At 40.5% G+C, this 19,924-nt stretch overlaps 1 protein-coding gene and 1 long non-coding RNA gene across 7 annotated transcripts in view; one reads left to right on the plus strand and one right to left on the minus strand.

The window, feature by feature from the left end:
- The window catches only part of OSBPL1A (oxysterol binding protein like 1A), a 221,389-nt gene that overhangs the window by 105,501 nt on the left and 95,964 nt on the right, over nucleotides 1-19,924 (minus strand). For 4 of the 6 annotated variants that reach the window (XM_028480699.2, XM_028480698.2, XM_024121005.3 and 1 more), the window contains one exon: nucleotides 8,686-8,802. The exons of 1 other annotated variant lie outside the window; for it this stretch is intronic. In XM_028480699.2, coding sequence (XP_028336500.1) covers nucleotides 8,686-8,802 — 117 coding nt within the window. Of the gene's footprint in view, nucleotides 1-8,685; nucleotides 8,803-15,515; nucleotides 15,779-19,924 lie in introns of those variants that run through there. One more of the 6 variants, XM_024121011.3, reaches the window with a different exon arrangement.
- The window catches only part of LOC129391595 (uncharacterized), a 53,657-nt gene continuing 49,762 nt past the window's right edge, over nucleotides 16,030-19,924 (plus strand). Inside the window, exon 1 of the long non-coding RNA XR_008615999.1 lies at nucleotides 16,030-16,242. This is a non-coding gene — a long non-coding RNA (uncharacterized lncRNA). The remainder of the gene's footprint in view (nucleotides 16,243-19,924) is intronic.

The following is a 19,924-nucleotide window of genomic DNA, read 5'->3' on the forward strand; positions in this document are numbered from 1 at the left end:
ACCCCAATTTGTTAGCTGGCTACACCGCCCTCCATCTTTTTTTTTTTTAATTTTTATTTTATATTGGAGCATAGGTGATTAACAATGCCCTCCATCTTAAAGACCATTGCTCAGTCTTCCCATCTTAAAGACCATTGCTCAGTCTTCCCATCTTAAACACCATTTCTCAGTCTTTCTGGCAGCTGTGGCCACATGACTAAGTGCTGGCCAAGAATGGAAGTGATGTAAGGAATCCACCCGGTGTCCTTAAAGGGGAGGGCATACTCCTATTTTTTGCTCGCTTGCTTGCTTCCTTCCTCCTGACTAGACTTTGGTATTTGGAAGAGCCGCCGACACCTGAAACTGCCACACCAGGCCCAGACTGCCTACCTCCTGTCTTCTTTAAGGTGAAAAAGAAATTCTCTAACTTAAGCTCATGTTATTTGGCTTTGGGGTTTTTGTTGTTGTTGTTCAATGCTAATACTAACACTAATACATCTGATGTTTTTTCAAAAACTCCACAAATTATTCTAATGTGGCTTCTGGATAAGAACTGCCAATGCAGGAGAATTTCAGTCTAGTTAAATACTTGCCGGGCAGGTACTACTATTTCAAGGTAGCGCTAGGGATACAAAGTATCAACAGAAGAAGAGATTGGTTAATCCCTGGAGAGTTTATAGTTGAGAAGGAGAAAAAGACAAAAAGACACTTCACATTCCTGCCCAGTACACCTATTTAAAATGCAAACCCATCATTACTTTTAAGCTTTTCAATGGTTCTTTACTTGCTTTCATTTACAGTCTCCAAAGTGGAGCGTGTGTACCCATGAGATACAGGAATATTATAAAGTCTTTTATATTTACTTTTGTAAAAATATTAGACCAAATGTTACATATACAGATATGATATATACAGATTAACAACAACGGTGCCTCCACATGGTCCACGGGTCACTTGGTCAAGGGTCAAGTGCAGGATGCACAGTAACTTCGGGGAAGAGTGGAGACTACCACTCAGAGGCTGACAGAAGCACCTGCTTCCAGGGTATCCTGATGCACTGCAGTTCATGAGCGCTTGGTTACGAGGACTTACAGACTATATCATCTAGTTTCAGTTAATTCACAAAATACACCCATAACGTAAAGAGCACCACAAATGAGATCCAGATCGAAGATACTAATGATGCTAACAAAGTGAACAAAGGGAATACAGCAAAGGCTTCTACTGCCAGTGGGAGATCTCTGTCAGCTACCCTGGTAAAAACAGATCACATATAATCAGATGACAATAAGCCAGTTCTCCAGAAGACCATACGAAATATGGATGTGGATACATATACGTAGAAATATGGATGTGTGCAGGTCACCCTCTATTTATGGGTTATTATTATGCCTTGAGATATAAACTAATGAGCACATGAAGTCATGACATTTGTCTCAACATTTAAAAGCTAAGCATCCAGAGGGTGAAGATAAACTTCCCCAAATTTCTTCAGTGATGTTTAAAGTTACATGACATTCAGTCCAGAGCTTTACCCTTTCAATTTCTTCACTAAATGTAATAAAATGTTTAGCAACTCCTTTAATGGTTTTTAATAGAAAAGACAAAAAGCTACAAATCACTTGAGGAAATACTTATTCTCAAATTACAAAAAACCAGTAGACAGAAAATAGTGTGATGAAAAACTAAGATATATTCCTTTGTCAGAAAATACTGCTGTAAGACAAAAAAAATTGCTTAAGATATGAAAAAACGATTTAGTCTGGGATGTTTGCCCTATAGAAAATTACAGCTGCTTTGAACATGTCTCGGCTAAACCATGTCTGAATAATGAACTATAAGAACTAGTTTTTTTTTTTAAATGAACCTCTAAGGGAAAAATGTATCAAAGAAAATATATTCTCAACAATAAATAAATAAAAATGTTTTATGGAAAAACTGTGTATATGTATAAATGCAATGTCCTGATAGAGTATTTATTTTGACCAAAATTTTTTACACAACCAACCCGATTTTAAAATGAGCAAAGAACTTGAACAGACATTTCTCCAAACATATACAAATGGCCAACAAGTATATGAAAAGCGGCTCAACATCTTTAGTCATTAGAAGAATGCAAATCATAACAATGAGGTATCACTTTACACCCACTAGGACAATAAGTGTTGGTGAGGATGGGGAAAAAAAGGACCCTTGTGCCCTGATGGTGGGAATGTAAAATGGTGCAGATGCTGTGGAAAACAGTTTGGTGGTTCCTCAAAAAAGCTAAACATAGAATTACCATATGACCCAGAAAATTCACTCTTAGGTATACACCCCAAAAAACTGAAACATGTTCAAACAAATACCTGTACAAAAGTGTTCCAAGTAACACTATACACAATAGCCAAAAGGTAAAAACAACCCAAACGTCCATAAATGAATGAATGAATAAGATGTGTTGTATATATACAATGGAATACTATTCAGTCATTAAGATAAAGTACTGATACATGCTACAATGCACACGATGCTGGAAAACATTAGGCTAAAGGAGCCAAACACTAAAGCTCACACACTGAATGATTCCATTTATAAGAAATGCCCAAAACAGGCAAATCCACAGAGACAAAACACAGATTAGTCATTTTTAGGGGCTGGGGGCAAGGGTGGAAATGGGGAGTGACTGCTTAATGGGTACAGGGTTCTTTTTTGGGATGAAAATGTTTTGAAAGTAGATAGAGTGATGGTTACACAACATTGTGAATTACCAAATGCCAATGCACCTTATGCTCAAAACAGTTAATTTTACGTTATATAAACGCTATAATTTTTTAAAATTAAAAAACAAACTCAAAAAAAAGCCCCCACGAATATGCATTTTCCATATGATCCAGCCATTCTATTTGCCCCTAAGTATTTATCGATACCCAAGAGAAATGAAAGGTTATGTCCACATGAAAACTTGCAGTAGCCAAAAACTGGATACAATCCAAATGTCCATCAACAGGTGAATAAACTGTGGTACAGCCATAAAATGGAGCACTATTCAGCAATTAAAAAGAATGAACTACTGCTACGAGCAACAACATGGAAAAATCTGCAAATAATTATTAAAGAAGCTGAGCCTCCTCCACCCCCATAAAAGTATGATTCCACATATGTAAAATTCTAGAAAATGCCTACTGAGCACTAATTAATTAGTGATCGAAAGCTAATCAATAGCTGCCTGTGGACGGAGGTGGAAGGAAGAGTAGGAGGTACCACAACAGGCAGGAATAAACTTTTGGAAGTAATAGAAATATTCCTAATCCTCAAAGTGATGATGGTTTTACAATGTAAACATGCATCAAAACTCACTGAACGACATTTTAAATGTGTGCAATTTGTTGTCTGTCAATTATAACCTCAATAAAGCTATAAAAAAATGAGACTATTTAGCAATAGTAAGGGCATAGTGAAAAGACCACTCACTTACTGACAATGGAAGTCAAAATAATACATTTCTTACTCAAACATATTTTCGAAGAATATGTATGACAAAGAAAAATACTCTGATACTACTGAAAACAACATAGGATATCAAACTGCAGTGTCTGCTGTATTTGTGTATTTGCCAATACAAACAAACGAAGATAAACCAAAACCTCCTGCCAGTGGTTGCTGGGCTCTGGTGTTTATATTCTTCCCTATGCTTTACAGAAAATAGCTCTATATTTTATATATACGTGTGTGTGTGTGTGTGTCTTTCATAAATCTCATAATTTTACAATTAGCAAAATATCTTTAAATGTGTCTATTTAGGAATTGATGTTTGCAAACTTTTGCATCAAAATCGCAAATGTGAAAAATCTGCATTGCATCAAACACAAAATGATGCTTACAAGGTACTCTCCTATAGTGCAGCGTGCATGGCTCTCTCAGCTATCTACTATAGGAACCCGATCTGAGATTCTGTTAAGCACACTCCTGCTTCATCATGGCTGCAAAGCTTCTACCTAAAAATAGCTTACTCTTATGTAATCACTCACCACAGATTTATATATCTTATGTATCCTTGAAATACATTTCTTTTTTTAGAGATAATCCCGCAGGAGGTACACAACCATTTTTAAAAGCAGAGAAGTTTAATCATAATCTAAACATATCTTATTTTCAGATGTTATTCAAGGGCTCTGTAGCTGACAGCTCTGTTGGTGAAAATAACTAGAAAAGGTAACACCCTACCAACTCTAATTTTTTTTTTTTTTTTTTTTTTTTTTGGCGGTACACGGGCCTCTCACTGTCGTGGCCTCTCCCGTTGCGGAGCACAGGCTCCGGACGCACAGGCTCAGCGGCCACGGCTCAAGGGCCTAGCCGCTCCGTGGCACGTGGGATCTTCCCGGAGCAGGGCACGAACCCGTGTCCCCTGCATCGGCAGGTGGACTCTCAACCACTGCGCCACCAGGGAAGCCCACCAACTCTAATTTTTTAAATTAACTTTATTGAGAGATTATATACATCAATTTTAAATGTAGAGTTCAACGAACAGTCACAAACGTACACCCCACATAACCAGCACCGCTATAAAGATATGGACTATTTCTCTTCTCTCCTTCCCCCAGGTCCCCTCACTCTCCCTGTTGTCCCCAGCCCTGCAAACCACTGCTCTGATTTCTGTAACTTATGCTTTAGGTTTGTCTGCTCTTGAATTTCAAATATATGGAATCGTGCAGAGTGTACTCCTTTGTGTCTGGCTTCTTTCACTCAGTATAATGTTTTTCAGTTTCATTCATGTTGCTGCAAGTATGAGCAGTTCTTTCCTTTTCACTGCTGAGGACTATTCCACTGCACAGCTACACCACGGTCCCCAACTCCCCTCTTTTAATGCCTTCAGCTCTGTCTCTGGAAATATCTTTTTGTTGAACATCATTAAGTCCACAGAGACAATAACTTTGCTTTTACAGAATTCTGATGTTTTATTCTGTTTTGACAAGTGTTTTCATGGCTCTCAAACCTGGACGGCGGGGAGGGGATGACTAAAATATGCTTGAATCACAACTCAGCAGATTTTAACTCCATCTGAAGAAAACATTTTATGTGTCTAAAGCAGTGCTTCCCAAGTTTTGCCAAGTCCTGGCACACACGGAAAACCACCTTTGTATGGCACACAGGAGAGACCAAGCACCTGATTTGGGGCTCTGGCCATTCTAAGGATTGAAAAGATCATTACTCTCAAGCCCACTACTTGGAAAGCTCTGTCAAGTTATACTTAAAGAATAAATATCCTTGTTTTAATGACCAATATTGATTTTTACAAAACAAAAATCTTATGAGCAAACAAGGTTATGTATTCAATAAAATACTGATTAAGCAACCAAAGTGACTGGAAAATTCCCAACGTCTTAAAATAATGAACATAGCTTCTAATTTTTCCTTCTTTAAGTACACTTAAAATTTTTTTCCGATTTTTTCAAACAACAAAAAAAAGGACCCATGACTGTCACCTGGTGCCCAAGCACCCCTTCCCAGCCTAGCATGACGCAACTTCTTCAGCGAGGGGACTCAATCCTCGCATTGTGCTTTTCATGCCACACACATTCATCAACCACCTACACCATGCCGGGCATTCCAGGCTGCAGGGAATCAGCAGTGAACAAAGCAGACAAAAATACCTGCACACAGAGGACTTACAGTCTACCAAGCGGAAAGAAACAGGTAATGGAGTGAAATACACAGTGTGTTAGGTGGTGGAGAACGCTAACAACAAAAACAAAGCTGGGAGGGGAAAGGGAGTCCCCGGCACCAGGGTGGCCAGGGGACTCACCGGGCAAGCGCCACTGGATTAAAGGCCAGGGCGAGGGAGAGGAGGGCAAGTATCAGGAGAAGAGTGCTCCAGGTAGAGGGAGAGCAAACTTCTGAGGTAGGAAGGGGCTTGCGAGTCTGTGGCACAACAGGAGGCCACCGTCCTCAGAACAAAGCGAGTGGGGCAAGAGTGAAGCAAAGGAGAGGCCGGAGAGGCCAGAGAGGCAGGGTCCACCCCTCAGGGCTGTGGAGGCCATCATACCCTCGAGGCTCCTTCCCGGGAGCAGGACGGAAAGCCAACTGCGAAGGGCCATGCTCTGCGCCCCAACTTCATGTGGGACGCCAGGCTCATTTCTGGAGGACACAAAACCTGAGGGCAATCGGTGAAGAGTAAGAAGAAAGGATCTGGAAAGCCTGACACAGGAATAACTGCTGAAGGAACTTGGAGATGCCTGGCTTGGGGAAGAAGAATTTATTGGTTGCTCCAAAAGCTGATGAATTGTCACAAGAGGTAATTCCTTTCACTTTTTTTGTGATGCTGCAGAGCACAGACGTGAAACCATGAATTTAAAAAAAAAAAAGGAAAAAGAAAAAAGAAGAGGAAAAACCTCGCCTTAATGTAAATTTTAACTTTCTAGTATTTATAGTTTTCCTACAGTAGACTGGGTGGCCCTGAAATTCATGTATAATAGTAGTAGTAGCAGCTAGAAGAGCTAGAGCTAACATCTAGGTATGTCTACTATATGCCAGATGTTATGGTAAATACTTGGTGTGCCACCTCATGTAATCCTCCCACAATCCTATGAAGTAGGTATTATTAACAATGAGGAAACTCAAGCTCATTGAGATGACACGACCTGCCTAGGATCGCAGAACCAGTAAACGATGGAGCCGGTGCTCAAACCCACGTCTGGGTTTGACTCAAGTTCCAAGCCTGTAACCACTGGCACCCCCTGCCTGTATGTCCATCGATGGCAGTGTTTACATGGCACATAAAGGGACCATCTGGCTGGCAGGAAGTTGGAGAGAGGATTCTTGCAAATGGAGAAAAATTAGGTAACCTCTAAGATCCCTTTTTATAATTTTGTGGGTACATTTTCCCAAGTTTTCATCTTATTTTTAAAATTTTCCTTTGACTTCAAGGTGTATAGAAATTTTATACTCCTAAAAACGGCTAAAGATCAAATAATAATAATTTCAATATAGAATATGTTAAATTACCTGTCCAATTCTAAAGCTGAGGATAACCGTGCTCTGATTTTGAGTAACACATATTTTCCTTGATTAGTTCCCTTGTACAAGTGAAGGTAGGCTTCATTTTTCTCAAGTAAAGTTGATCCTTGAACAACGCAGGGGTTAATCCATGTATAACTTATAGCCCACCCTCCGTATCCAAGGTTCCTCCACATCTGCTAATTCAGCCGACCACGGACCATGTAGTACTGTAGTATTTACTATTCAAAAATATTGGCATTTAAGTGAATCTGTGCAATTTAAACCCACGTTGTTCAAGGGTCAACTGTATATCAATTTCCTTGTCTCATATTTTATATCTACCACAATTCAAACATACCTGTGCTTTCATTTTCCTTTGTAGACAAAATAAAATTCTTTTCAATTGAGCAATTATCCTTCAAAATACAACAGCAAATCGACATTTGGTATCTAAAGTACAGAAAGATAACATAAAATACAGATATATGAACTTAAACCAAGTCTACAGTCCATGGAAACCACATCCCTGCTTTGTGCAGTTGTTTTTTACTGACTGACGGGGAAACAAGGGACTAAGGAGAACTGGCACTGTGCACCCTCCGCTACACTTGAACCAGGGTAACTTGTGAATGGTTTGAAAGATAATGAGAAAGCACTGCTCTGCAGGGCGGTTATGAGCCAGTGTAGAGTCTGGCAACCTTGGGGTCAACATCTGGATAGCAAACATGGTTAACTCCACTTAAACAAAAATTATTTTCTTACACCCAATTATATGGCTACTATAAAAACAAAAAGAAAACCCAGGAAAGAAAAAGTGTTGTCAAGGATGTAGGGAAATTAGAACACTTGCACACTGTTGGTAGGAATGTAAAATGGTGCAGCCACTACACAAAACAGTATGGCGAGTCCTCAAAAAATTAAAAATAGAATTACCACATGACTCAGCAACTCCACTTCTGAGTATATGCTAAAAAGAATTAAAAGCACAGACACAAAGAGATACTTGTACACTCATGTTCACAGCAGCATTATTTACAACAGCCAAAAGGTTGAATCAACCCAAATACAACACTGACGGATGCACGGATAAACAAAATGTGGTATATATACATACAGCGAAATAATATTCAGCCTTAAGAAAGGAGAAAATTCTAACACATGTTATAACATGGATGGACCTTAAAGGAATTATGCTGAGATAAACCAGTCACAAAAAGACAAATATTGTATGATTCCACTTATATGAGACTCCTAAAGTAGTCAAATTCAGAGAGACAGAGAGTAGCAGCATGATTTCCAAGGGCTAGGAGGAGAGGTGAATGATGGATGAGTTATCGTGTAATGTGTAAAGAGTTTTAGTTTAGGAAGATGAAAAGAGTTTTGGAGATGGATGGTGGTGATGGTTACACAACAATATGAATGTACTTAGTGCCACTGAACCATGTGCTTATAAATGGTTAAGATGGTAAATTTTATGTTATGCAAATTCTAGCACAAATAATTAAAATTTTTTTCTCCAAATATAAAATAAACAGTTTGATTTGCATTAACATGAAAAAAAAAAGGCTCCCGTTGTAACATATCACATAGTTTAAGTTGGGTCCTTGAAATGATCTATTTCAAAGTCAACTAATATCAAAATGTATATGTTCTTCACATAAAATAAAACCACAGTATTAAGTACAAATCTGTTCCTAATGTTTTAACAACTATTTACTTAGTACTTACTACTTGCAGAAAAATCCCCAAATTATCATCATCATATCCGAAAGCACTCTGGGGCACAGCCACATCCAACCAATTCACAAGAGAATGTTGTAATCCAGTGATTTCCAAACTGGGAGGCTATGAAAACACAGAACAACTTCTGATACAATAATGGCGTAAGACCTACAAGTGATGGCGTCTACACAGATACCATGGACAAGCCACAAATCTGGCTCTGAATTCTCTTAAGGCCAAAACAGAAAAAGAAATACAATTATGCCCTTTTAATTGTCCACAAGGAAAAAAATATATCACTTCTTTAGGGAAAACAAACTCCCTCTTTGTCCTTAGCTCTAATTTCTCATTCAGGGTAATACATAGGGGATTAAGAGTATTCGAGGGCAAAATAATCAAAAATGCCGCTAAGCTAAATTGTTTTGAAATGCCCCTGAATAGAAATGGAGGGTGTAATTCCAACTTAAAAATCAGTGAGGGACATTTTTCAGAAAATCAAGAAAATATAGCCCAAGCTGTAGCATTCTGATGGTTTAATTTTAGGATAAAATTTAGAACATCTAGAGACATGGATAAATTCTATATATTCCAAAAATGTGACCTCGACTACGCAAAATTTTCACAAAAAGATGGACAGTGTTTCCTGTTGCAAACCTGGAATACAGGTATTCTGTGCATAATCCAAAGACACTGAAATATTCTTGGCCATCTGATTATTTTTAAAGTTGGTATCCTTTTGTCGAATCAAGAAATTAGCTTATAAATGTCCACATCAGCTTTGAAACAAGGTGGACTGTCTTCTCTAACGGATGAATTTTCCTAATTCAAGCTGTGTGTGATATAGTGTGCTGTTCTTCAGCATTGAATTTGGAGGCAGATCCCTGGATCTGGCTCTAAGTGTAGCCCCTCCTAGCTACATAAACTCGGGGAGGTATCGAACCCTCTCTCCAGGCCCTACTCTCACCTGTAAGAATGGAGGTGACGAGATCAACCATAACAATCATTTCAAACTGTGTTGTACGGAGGCACCTTAGTGGATGAGGAGGTGCTTTTACTTTTACCTCTCCTGTACACTGGCATCTACTTTAGCCCCCAATAAAACCTGAAAATCACCAGACTAGATGCTCTACAATCTAAGATTGAGTCTATGACTTTGTGATTTTAAACAACGCATCCATACCACAAAATAAAGTAACACAAATAAGTGAAGAAAATATTCAAAGTTAAGTCAGTTCTAAGAAATTTTATTAAGGAGAATTATATTCCTACACTTCATTTGCAATTCAGTTGTCTAGAACCCAGAACAACAAAATCTCCCTCATACCATCATTTTAAGTGAAGGGTGATTTCTCAAGTACCTCAAATAGGCACAGTGTCCTGAATGTGGCAAATAAAAAGACAGGTAAAGGAACAGATGGTATCACTGCAGCTTAGGATCCAACCACTGGATGTAACAATGTGTCCACTTCTCCATCCGGGAAGGCTGTGAGCTCCCTTCCTCAGAGGACAGACACCTCCTCTGAATCCCTTTCAACCACTGGGCGGAATTCCAGTGCTCTGGTCATTCCTACCACCACCGGCTGCTTCCCACCAGGGTTTCTCTGATCCAGCACCCCACGCCACAAACCACTTGAACGCCACTTCTCTGTCCCTGAATTGAGCAAAAAATCCTTTCAAGATATTTTTCTGAAAATAAAGCTCGGGAAGACTGTCTTAACATAAAACTGATGGGTTTATCCTTATCTCATTTGAGTCTCACAGCAACTCATGAAATAGAGAGAAAGGGTCTGTGTTAATAACCCTGTTACACAGGAGCAATGTAAGGCCCAGAGTCAGACAGCAAGGAAAAAGTCACTAATACCGGAGCCCATATTTCAGGACTCCAGGTAATAGGAGCTCAGACTCTACCATCTATGCCATCTTCCTAGGCCTGCCCTATACTCTCCCTAACTTTGCCATCAGTTGGACTGTATTAGGCATAACAAAAATCATCAGGTACATAATGATGAACCTTTGAGCATCTAAAGAAAATTAGACACAAATTATCTTCTTTTTCCTCCTTGGTGCTGGAGCCAGGGTTCTAAGGAGAAGTAAAGAGGAAGATAGACAATGTTGAGCAGATAATGGAAAAATCCTCCAGGTATTGGGGGTGGGGGGGTTAGAGTGTGGAAAACCAGGGAAACAGAAGAAAAAAGTGGGGGCAGAGGGCAAGGAAAGACGATCATTCTTCTTCCACTGCACAAAGTATCTAGGGGTAGAAAAGAGGGGGTGAGGGAAAAAGAGGAAGAAGCTGAGCAGCAGGTGGGGAAGAGAAATGGAGAGAAATGCCAAGCAATGAAAACAAGGAAAGTTAGGTAAGACAAAAAAAAAAAAAAAATTGGAAGTAGTCAAAACCTTCCAGAAACTTTAGGTATTTTAAATACTAGGAGGGCAGTACTCTACATACATTAGTAGTTCTCAGTCTGGAATGATGAAGTCTAGGAAATGTATTATTCAAGTCTATAAAATCATCAAAGTAATGGATAAAGCTAGCAGTGATATATTCACTATATTACAAAATACTAGAATTAGTATTGAAAATTGAAATCTAGAATTGAAATCTGGAAAGGAACAAATTTTGAACAAATTATCCACTTTAAGGAGCAGAGAATAATAAATGTATAGATACTAGGAAGAAAATAAACTCAAGGAAAAGTGATAGAGGTAACTATAGAAATTTTTTAAAAAAGATAAAATAGATAAAAACTAGACAGTTCTTTGAAAAATAATCAAATAAACAAAGCCTTAATGAGATTGATCTTACAAAGAGAGCAAAATTCATTTGGAAATAGCCAAATCAACATTAGAAGAAAGAAAATGGAAAAAGATTAGAAAAGGGAATACATATTACAGAATGAACATAAATTTAAAAGACAATTGAAGAATATTATGAACTTCCTTATAACAACAAATTTCAAAACTTAAATGGAAAGGATAAAATTCCTCGAAAGACGTAACTTGTCAAAACTGACCCAAAGAGAAATAGAAAACTAAAACAGCACTATAACCATTAAATACATCTAATTGGTCCAAAAAAAAAAAAAACAAAAAACTCACAAACGTGGTTTTATAAGAAAATTCCACTAAATTTTCAAAGAACAGACCATTTCAATTTTATACAACTCTTCCAGAGAACAGCAAAAGAGAGAATACTCCCAAACTCACTATATGAGGCCAGTGTAACCCTGATAATAAACTCTGATGAGGAGAGAACAAAAAAAGGAAATTACAAGCCAATCTCACTTATAAACAGATGTTAAAAACCAAAACAAACCAAATTGAGGAGAGTGTTAAAAATAATACATTATGACCAGATTAGGTTTAGTCCAGGTACACAGGATGGCTTATCAATAAAAAGAATCTAAAAATATAATTTGCCACTTTCACAAATAAAAGAAAAACCTCATGATTCTCTTGGTAAATGAACATTTGATAAGTTCAACACCCTTTCATGATAAAAAAATAAATAAAACTCAACAATATAAGAATGAAAGGGAACTTCATTAACCTGATAAATGGTAGGCGCCAAATATCTTTCTTAACATGGAATCGCTAGATTCCTTTTAAATACCAGGGATGAACATGGATTCCTACCACCTCGGCTGCTATTCAACATTGTCCCGAAGGCCCTAACCAGTATAGTAGAAAGAAAAAAAATAAATAAGAGGTGTAAGGACTGAAAGAAAGGAACAAAACTGTAATTATTCACGGACTGTCTACAGATACTGAACCCCAGTCTATCTTCATTATTTTTACTTTCTACTCCCCACTCACTCCTCTGCTCACTGCAGTCAGGCATCATGATGTCAAGCTTCTAAAACTTCCCGCATCAAAGACACCTGGCTACCAAATCGAACAGATGCGTTTCAGTTGCTACTTCACCTTCTTGGACCTCTTGTCCCCTGGTCCCCAGGCTGCTTTTCCTCAGTGCATTCCACTGGCTCTCTTTCTTCCACAGATAGTATTCATCGTTTGATTTCAAACTTTTTAAATGACACTTCTCCTAGTATTATTATTTACTCCTTCAGCCTCGATCACCATGTTTAATCAGGTGACTCCAAGTACTAAAGATTCCCAAGTTTCTATTGGACAAGTCAGGATGACCTTATTCAGATGTCATCATGTTCAAAGGTGAACTCATCCTCCTCCCCTTTCCTCCCTACTTAGTCACCTTCTATTCTGTGACTTATGCCATGAATGTGGGGTCATCTAACTCCACCTGCTTCATTCCTCACAATCTATGATCAGCTCCTACTCATACTGTTTATCTCAAAGTCTCTCTTCTCTCTGCTCTGTATCTTCCTTTCCTTTTCCACAGCCACCAACTAGGCTCAGACTCTGATTATCTCTCTCTCGAATTCCTGCACCTGGCCACTCTGCTTTCAGGCCTGCCCTCTAATCCTTCTCATAAGGAACAAATCTGATTAAATCTCTCCCCTGATTAGAATCTCTCAGTGATTCTAACTGGCCAAAATAATCCAAACTCTTCACGCATATTTTACAAAGTCTTTCAAGAAGACCGACCCTGCTTCTACTGATCTAGCCTTGACTTTCTCGTTACCTATCCCACTCTGTTCCAGTCTTAATGAACTATTTGCTGGAATTCATTCCTTTCTCTTCCCCCTGTATATGTTGTGCTTTCTGTAAGAACCTAGTCAGTCATCTGGCTCCTGCAGTAATCTCTTAAGTTTTATGAAGACAGGCTGGTACAGCAGTATCTGACAAGATGAACATTCTGTAAATACTTATTGAATTGAGGGGAAAATTTTACATAAAGTAATAGATATCAAATCTATGGTGGACCATTATAAAGTTGTATAGGGGTTACATCCTTAACACTGTGAAGTTAAAATGAGAGGAAAATTACGTCTGCCTGTAACTCATTCAAAACTCATTAGCTAGAGTAGAAGTCGGACACTGCACTCTGATTGGAAAACGGCAGTGAACAAGACAAACACAACTGCATCCAGGTTACAGCCTTGGTACTATCGTGAGATACAAAAACTCATGATGATAGATCTTGAGTCACACCAAGCATCACAAGGCTAATACATACACACAAACACAAACACTTCACGCTACTAATTAAAATCTTATGTATTTCTGTTCAAAAACTTCACAAAAGTTACCAAAATGAAAACCAGCTTCATTTTACACAAACTTCGCATTTATTTATGTCCCAGCTGCTTCCAAAACTAAGTTGTAGCAGTATATTTCTGGATTATATACACAACAAGCTAAAAATTCAGGAATAATGTGGACTAAGTAAAAATTCTAAATTCCTACTTTTTAAGGGAATTACAAGTTCTCTTATAATCTTCATGGAGCTGATATACACAATGATAACTACACAACCACAAATCACAATCCTTTTTAAGAGAATGTAAATGACAAAGTAAAAAACTGTACATAGAGCTTAAAGTATGGTGTTGCATAATTATTTTATGAAGTATGTATAATATTTAATATGTGCTTGGATCATATTTATATACTACCTTGATTATCAGTAGATGCATTTGCTTTTAATATGGAAAACCTAATAAGCTTTTTAATTTCTCCCCGTTCTGCAGAGTGCACAACTACAGAAAGGGTGATTATGGGGTTCACTTTCACCATCAATGAAATCCCCTAAAATTAATGTTTAAAGAGCTCCTAAAGAGGGAAGACTAGAGTCCTGCAATTATATTCACAGTGATACAAATCCCTTTAGGCCCCCAATCTAGTAAAAAGTAGTACTGGGACAAAGGCTAAAATAGCTCTCTGGGTCTTCATGTTCAGATTAAACAGCTACTCAATTCAAGCTGAGCTAACTTGCCAAAGTCAAGAGCTTCCGGGTCAAAATCAAACATTATTTGGACCGGAGATTAACTTTGCTGTGTCCTCAAGCTGAAAAGAAAATTTATATTTAGATCCCTATATTCTAGCCTACACATTACTCCACCAACACGCATTTCCAGCATTTTTCTCTTTTGCAAAAGATTCCTGCTAAGCAATGCTGTCTTCTAAATGAAATGCCTTCATTCTGTCTTTGAACCTAATTAAAATTAAGAAACTTTTAATAGCTTTAATAACTCTCAAAAGCTGGAAAATCTCTTCCCTGGCATCTTCCCCTCCTTAGTACCACCCTCCCTCCAAATCCAGAAAAAAACCTGCACAACAGAAAACACAAAACAACTAGCCACATGCTGTGAATGCTGGGGACCATGGTTCTCCACTGGTTTAGGCTGCAAAGAAAGCCTATGAGTAATCAAAAATCTCTAATCAAAACAAAGTTAAAAGCCACCTCCCCACTCCCCAACCCCAGTATAATTTCCCTTTCTCTTCTCAATCCACTCAAGCATTTCCCCTCCTGGTTTTTTTCAGGGAATTTTAGCGGCCTCTGAACAGCGGATGGTAAGTTCATCTCAATGTCTGCCAGGGCTGAGACATGCGAAAAATCACTAACTTGTAAGGTTATTTAGGACAATAATGTCTTTCAGTGCCTTACTCCTCCCACTCCGGCCCCACCTGACCTACTACCAGTATTTAGCCGAAAAAAATATCTTCACGGGCTTCACCCCTCAGCGGCTCTTCCCGCAGGAACCGATGCAAACACACAGCCGGCCGGCCGGGCAAGGTCCCCGGCTTCGCGCACCCCTCCCCACACGCCCGCGGCCGCGCTCCGCTCCACACACTCGCGCCCAACTCTTGTTGGATCCACTTACATCCCTGGATCTCGTCAGGCCGCCCTCCTCCTTCCCTCCCCAGCGTCCCCGGGCGTCCCCGAGCTGCCCCGGCGCAGGCATTTGCCCACCCACCTGGGCCGGGGCTCCCCGGCGGCGCGCTCCGCCCGGCGCTCCTCGAGGCTCCAGCAGGAATGCGCTCGGCCTGTTCCTCCGCCTTCACTCCAGCCCAGCCGGGAGGCGCGACCCAGGGCGGCACCGCAAGGTCTCCCTGAAGTAACCTTCGCGCGGCCCGCCCCCGGCTCCGGCGAGGTCGAGCAGAGGCGCGGCCCAGGACTGCGCCCGGGCCGCCCGAGGTCCGCGCTGGCCCCTCGGCCGCACCAACGCCCTCCAGGACTACCGCCGGCAAATGGCCTGCGGCGGGCGGCTCCGCGGCGGCTGGCGTCGTCCGTCCCTCCGTCCCTCCTCCCCTTCCCCCTCCCTCCCCCCCGCCGCAGCGCCCGCTCGCTCCGAGGCGCAGGTAGGGACCTGCCAGGGGGCTGCGGGAGCGGCGCGCGGCCCGCGGCGGGCTCGGCCGGGATTTCGGGGAAGGCGGCACCGCTCCCCGGGTTCTGCGAGCATCCGTGGAGGCGCCGGCCGGCGCGCGGCCCGCGGCGGGCTCGGCCGGGATTTCGGGGAAGGCGGCACCGCTCCCCGGGTTCTGTGAGCATCCGTGGAGGCGCCGGCCCGGCCCGGCCCGGCCCTGGAGCGGGCGCTGTACTGACGCCGGTCCTGCGGACGCGGCCCTGGCAACTTTTAAATGGCCAGCCTGTCCCCCGGGGAAAGCAGAGGGATTCTCTCTTCTGGAGTCTTCCATTCGAAGGTAACTGACACTCAGGCTTCCACTGAAGAGTTAACGGTCCGATTCCACAACAAAGACTGGGCTAGCCTGCACATATTTATTTTTTACACACTTCCTGGGCTACCATTTGAGCAATGAGGAAAACAACAGTATTGACCCTACTAACGTGAAACCTACTCGCGTGAAATAGGTGGTTTCTGATTCTGGCGACCCCTAAAGGGTGGACGAAGGCGTAAAGGTCAGGAAGACCCACCACATGCATGATACACTTAAAAGTGGGATGTTCAGGCTAATGAAATTCCTCATTATTAACTATGAGGCTCTGGTGAGGAAAAACAAACAGTAGTCTTAAACCTTTCTAAGGTATGTAAATCTGTCCTCGACTTTGGGAAGCAGAGTGATACTGAACAAAATTGAATATTTCTTTGACAAGATCCTAGGGTACTTTTAAGTTCGCCCTTCCAACAGTGCTGGCTGTATTTGCACTACAGATGAAAAACGTGTAAAAGATGAGACAAGGCCACACTCGGAAAAATGGGAATTAATGTCGGTGAGGTTTCAAGGTGTCTTTGAAAAGGCAGTTTTTTTTTTTTTCATTCTCAGTTGGTGACTAAATATTATCACATTTTGAAAAGTCACATTTGTCACTGAAGAAGAGACCTTGCTACAGAATCTTTCTCCCTAGGCCCTAAAAATTAGAGAAAGAATTCAGTTTGCAAAAGTAGTACCAGGCAGCAAAACAAAACAATGAACAACAAAGGCTACTTTGTTTCAGAAGGCAATTTACAAAGCACCTAAAATGTGCCAGGCACTGTACTGAGGAACTTCACATAAAATAACTCATTTGCATTCTCATTTTCAGATTTGGAAATGGAATTCCCAAACATATATTAATTTGCTCAGGGTCAAGATAGCAGAGTTTAGGTCCTGATTGGTCTGACCCAAAAGCTTGTATTCTTTCCTTTGTACATTCATTATTCATTTATTCAAGTATTTATTAACTGTCTACTAAATACCAAGCACTGTGCTAGAAACAGACGCTACAAAAATAAGGTACTTACTTGAGGAGCTCCAGTCAAGTAAATATATAATCAGACAAGTAAATATATAATGATACAATGTCATAAGCGCTGCAACAGCAAGGAACTCCTAGACTAGGAGGGACGTTAACTCAATTTTGAAGGGTGGAACCTGGGATTGCGAAATGGTAGCAGTCATCCAACACAGCAATCCTGAGAACTTTATCTAACAGAATGGCAATGGGGAATCTGTCTGCTGGGTTGGAGGAGACAGACAACTGAGATACAGGAAGTAAAAATGACAGGACTTGATTAAAAATGGGGCTGAGGAAGAAGAACGAGCCAGAGGCAGTCCCATGTTTCCGGCTTGAGTTATCCAACAGGTAACTTTGAGTTGAATCAGTAACTCAGTTCTAGGCACTTTGGTTTAGAAATGCCTCTGATGTATCCAAATGTAAATGTCCGAAAGGCAGCTGGATACAACTGGTTCATAGCTCAGAAGATCCAAAGTGGATACACCTGAATCATCATGGATTTCTGGGTTGAAGGAGTGAGTGGGTGAAATCATCCAGGGAGAATACTGAGTGAGAAGGCCACCCACAGAAACCTAGGGAATACTAACATGCAAAGCACAGGCATTAGAAAAGATGCTTTAGAAGAAGAAGACTGAGGAGGAGTTGCTATACAGGAAAGAGAAGCCAGAAGAGGGAGGCACCATGGAAATCACAGAGAAGCATTCCAAAAAGCAAGCAGTAGTCAAATGCCAGACCCTTTAAAAAGACAAGCAAGATAAAGATGTTCTCTGATTAGCAACAAGGAGATATTGGCAAGAATGGTCTCAGTGGACTAGCTGAGGAATAAAGAAGTAGAAACAGAAGGTATCACATTTTCAAAAACGGAACTGAAAAGGGATGTAGGGAGATAGAAGCTACAAGGGAGAATTCAGAAGAAGACAGGTAGCTGTTTTTGAAGATAGGAGACAGATGCCTCCAACAAAAGGAAAAAAGATAAAAATTGGAATGAGGGACTGGTAGGGAGTTGGTAGCATGTACAATGATCGCCTAACGTTTGACAAAAAATTTTGCTCAGAATAGAAATGAGAGAGAGAAAAGTGAAGGCCTGAAAGACATAAACATTGCAAATGAAAGAGAGAGGGGTTAAAGGACTCTGAACAGCTCAGGAAGCTAAATGAGTATTAGAAACCATGACTTTATAGAGTTATCAGTCCACATGAGGGCATGAATTCTCTCCAAAGACTTTAGCATCTGGTCCAGAGTAGCAAGTACCTTTGGCTGGTTCCAACTGAGAGTCTGAATCGTTTCATTATACCACAAGCTTGGCATCACTATCGTCCCAACCATACATTTGGGTTACATCCCTTTAGCAGTGAGGAGATTTAACATTTTATAAGTGAGTTTACACTAAAAACTGATTAGACTCATAATATCGAGGTGAGCTCAATAATACACAGACCCAGAGGGCACCAATGATGACTTCTGAATGACATTTTAACCACTTCTGATACCAACCTCTGGTGAGGAGAACTGTAGAAACAATGATTCATGAAACCAGTTTCTAGCCTTTTGAATGGAACTCTCAAAACAAGGTTAAAGAAAAACCACAGCCTTCATATTCTATTATAGTATGTTTCCCAAGTATATCATAAAACATACAGTAAAGTTGATCACAAACTTTACAGCTTATCTTATATATTGCTGTTTTTTTTCCGACAACATAAATAGTGTTATTTCAAGTAAAATACGCCTACATAATGCCTCATTTATGTAGAGGTCATGTGGATACCTGGAATATCTAGGCTGTATCACAGAATCTCCAAATAAGCAAAGAACACCCACATACCAGAAGGCCCCAGACCCTAAAGCCTGTGCTCATTGTCAAGCCCCAAGTTTCTCACACTAAGCCAGCTTACTCTTACTGTGGACATAATTTTACCAAGTTTGGTTACTGGTTTTCTTTTTAACAAACGGGAGATTAGTAAGAGTAAATCAGAAGGGATCAGTATTCCACTGCTAGAGACAAGCACCCAGTTGGTCTAAAAAACAGGAGAGAAGAAAATTTTAGAACCGTAAGGAGTAAAAAGGAATTCGAAAAGCATTAGCAGGATTGGGCCATTTAATCAAAAGAGTCCCGTAAACATTATCCCCTGACGGTATCTCTGTATTAAGGCAAAGAGTAATTACAAACATACAAAAGGACAATCCTGAGGCACCCAGAAGAGATAAAGTATGAAATCTTCAGTTTAAGAAGTAAATGTGTAAGATTCAGAGTAACTGTCCTCAAAAAAGGTTAGAATAAAAACGTTTTTTCTGCTGCTGGGGCTGGGGTCACTTACACCTACCGGGTCCCTATTCTGTGCCAGGTGCTATGCAGTGTTTTGCCAATCGGATCTCATTTACTTCTCAAAACACTCTTTTTTGGTTGGTCACCACTTTGAAAAGGAGATTGTGTTTTACTGAGGTGAAGACAGAGATTACACAGTAGAGCCAGGAACTGGACTCAGGTCTATATGAGTTCAAGCTTATCATTGCTCTTCTAATAAAGTTTTTGGATGATGAAAATAAAATTTATGGGGCTTCCCTGGTGGCGCAGTGGTTAAGAATCCGCCTGCGGTTCGTGCCCCGGTCCGGGAAGATCCCACATGCCGCGGAGCGGCTAGGCCCGTG

Source organism: Physeter macrocephalus, chromosome 19, assembly GCF_002837175.3.
Source record: "Physeter macrocephalus isolate SW-GA chromosome 19, ASM283717v5, whole genome shotgun sequence".
Lineage (NCBI taxonomy): Eukaryota > Metazoa > Chordata > Mammalia > Artiodactyla > Physeteridae > Physeter > Physeter macrocephalus.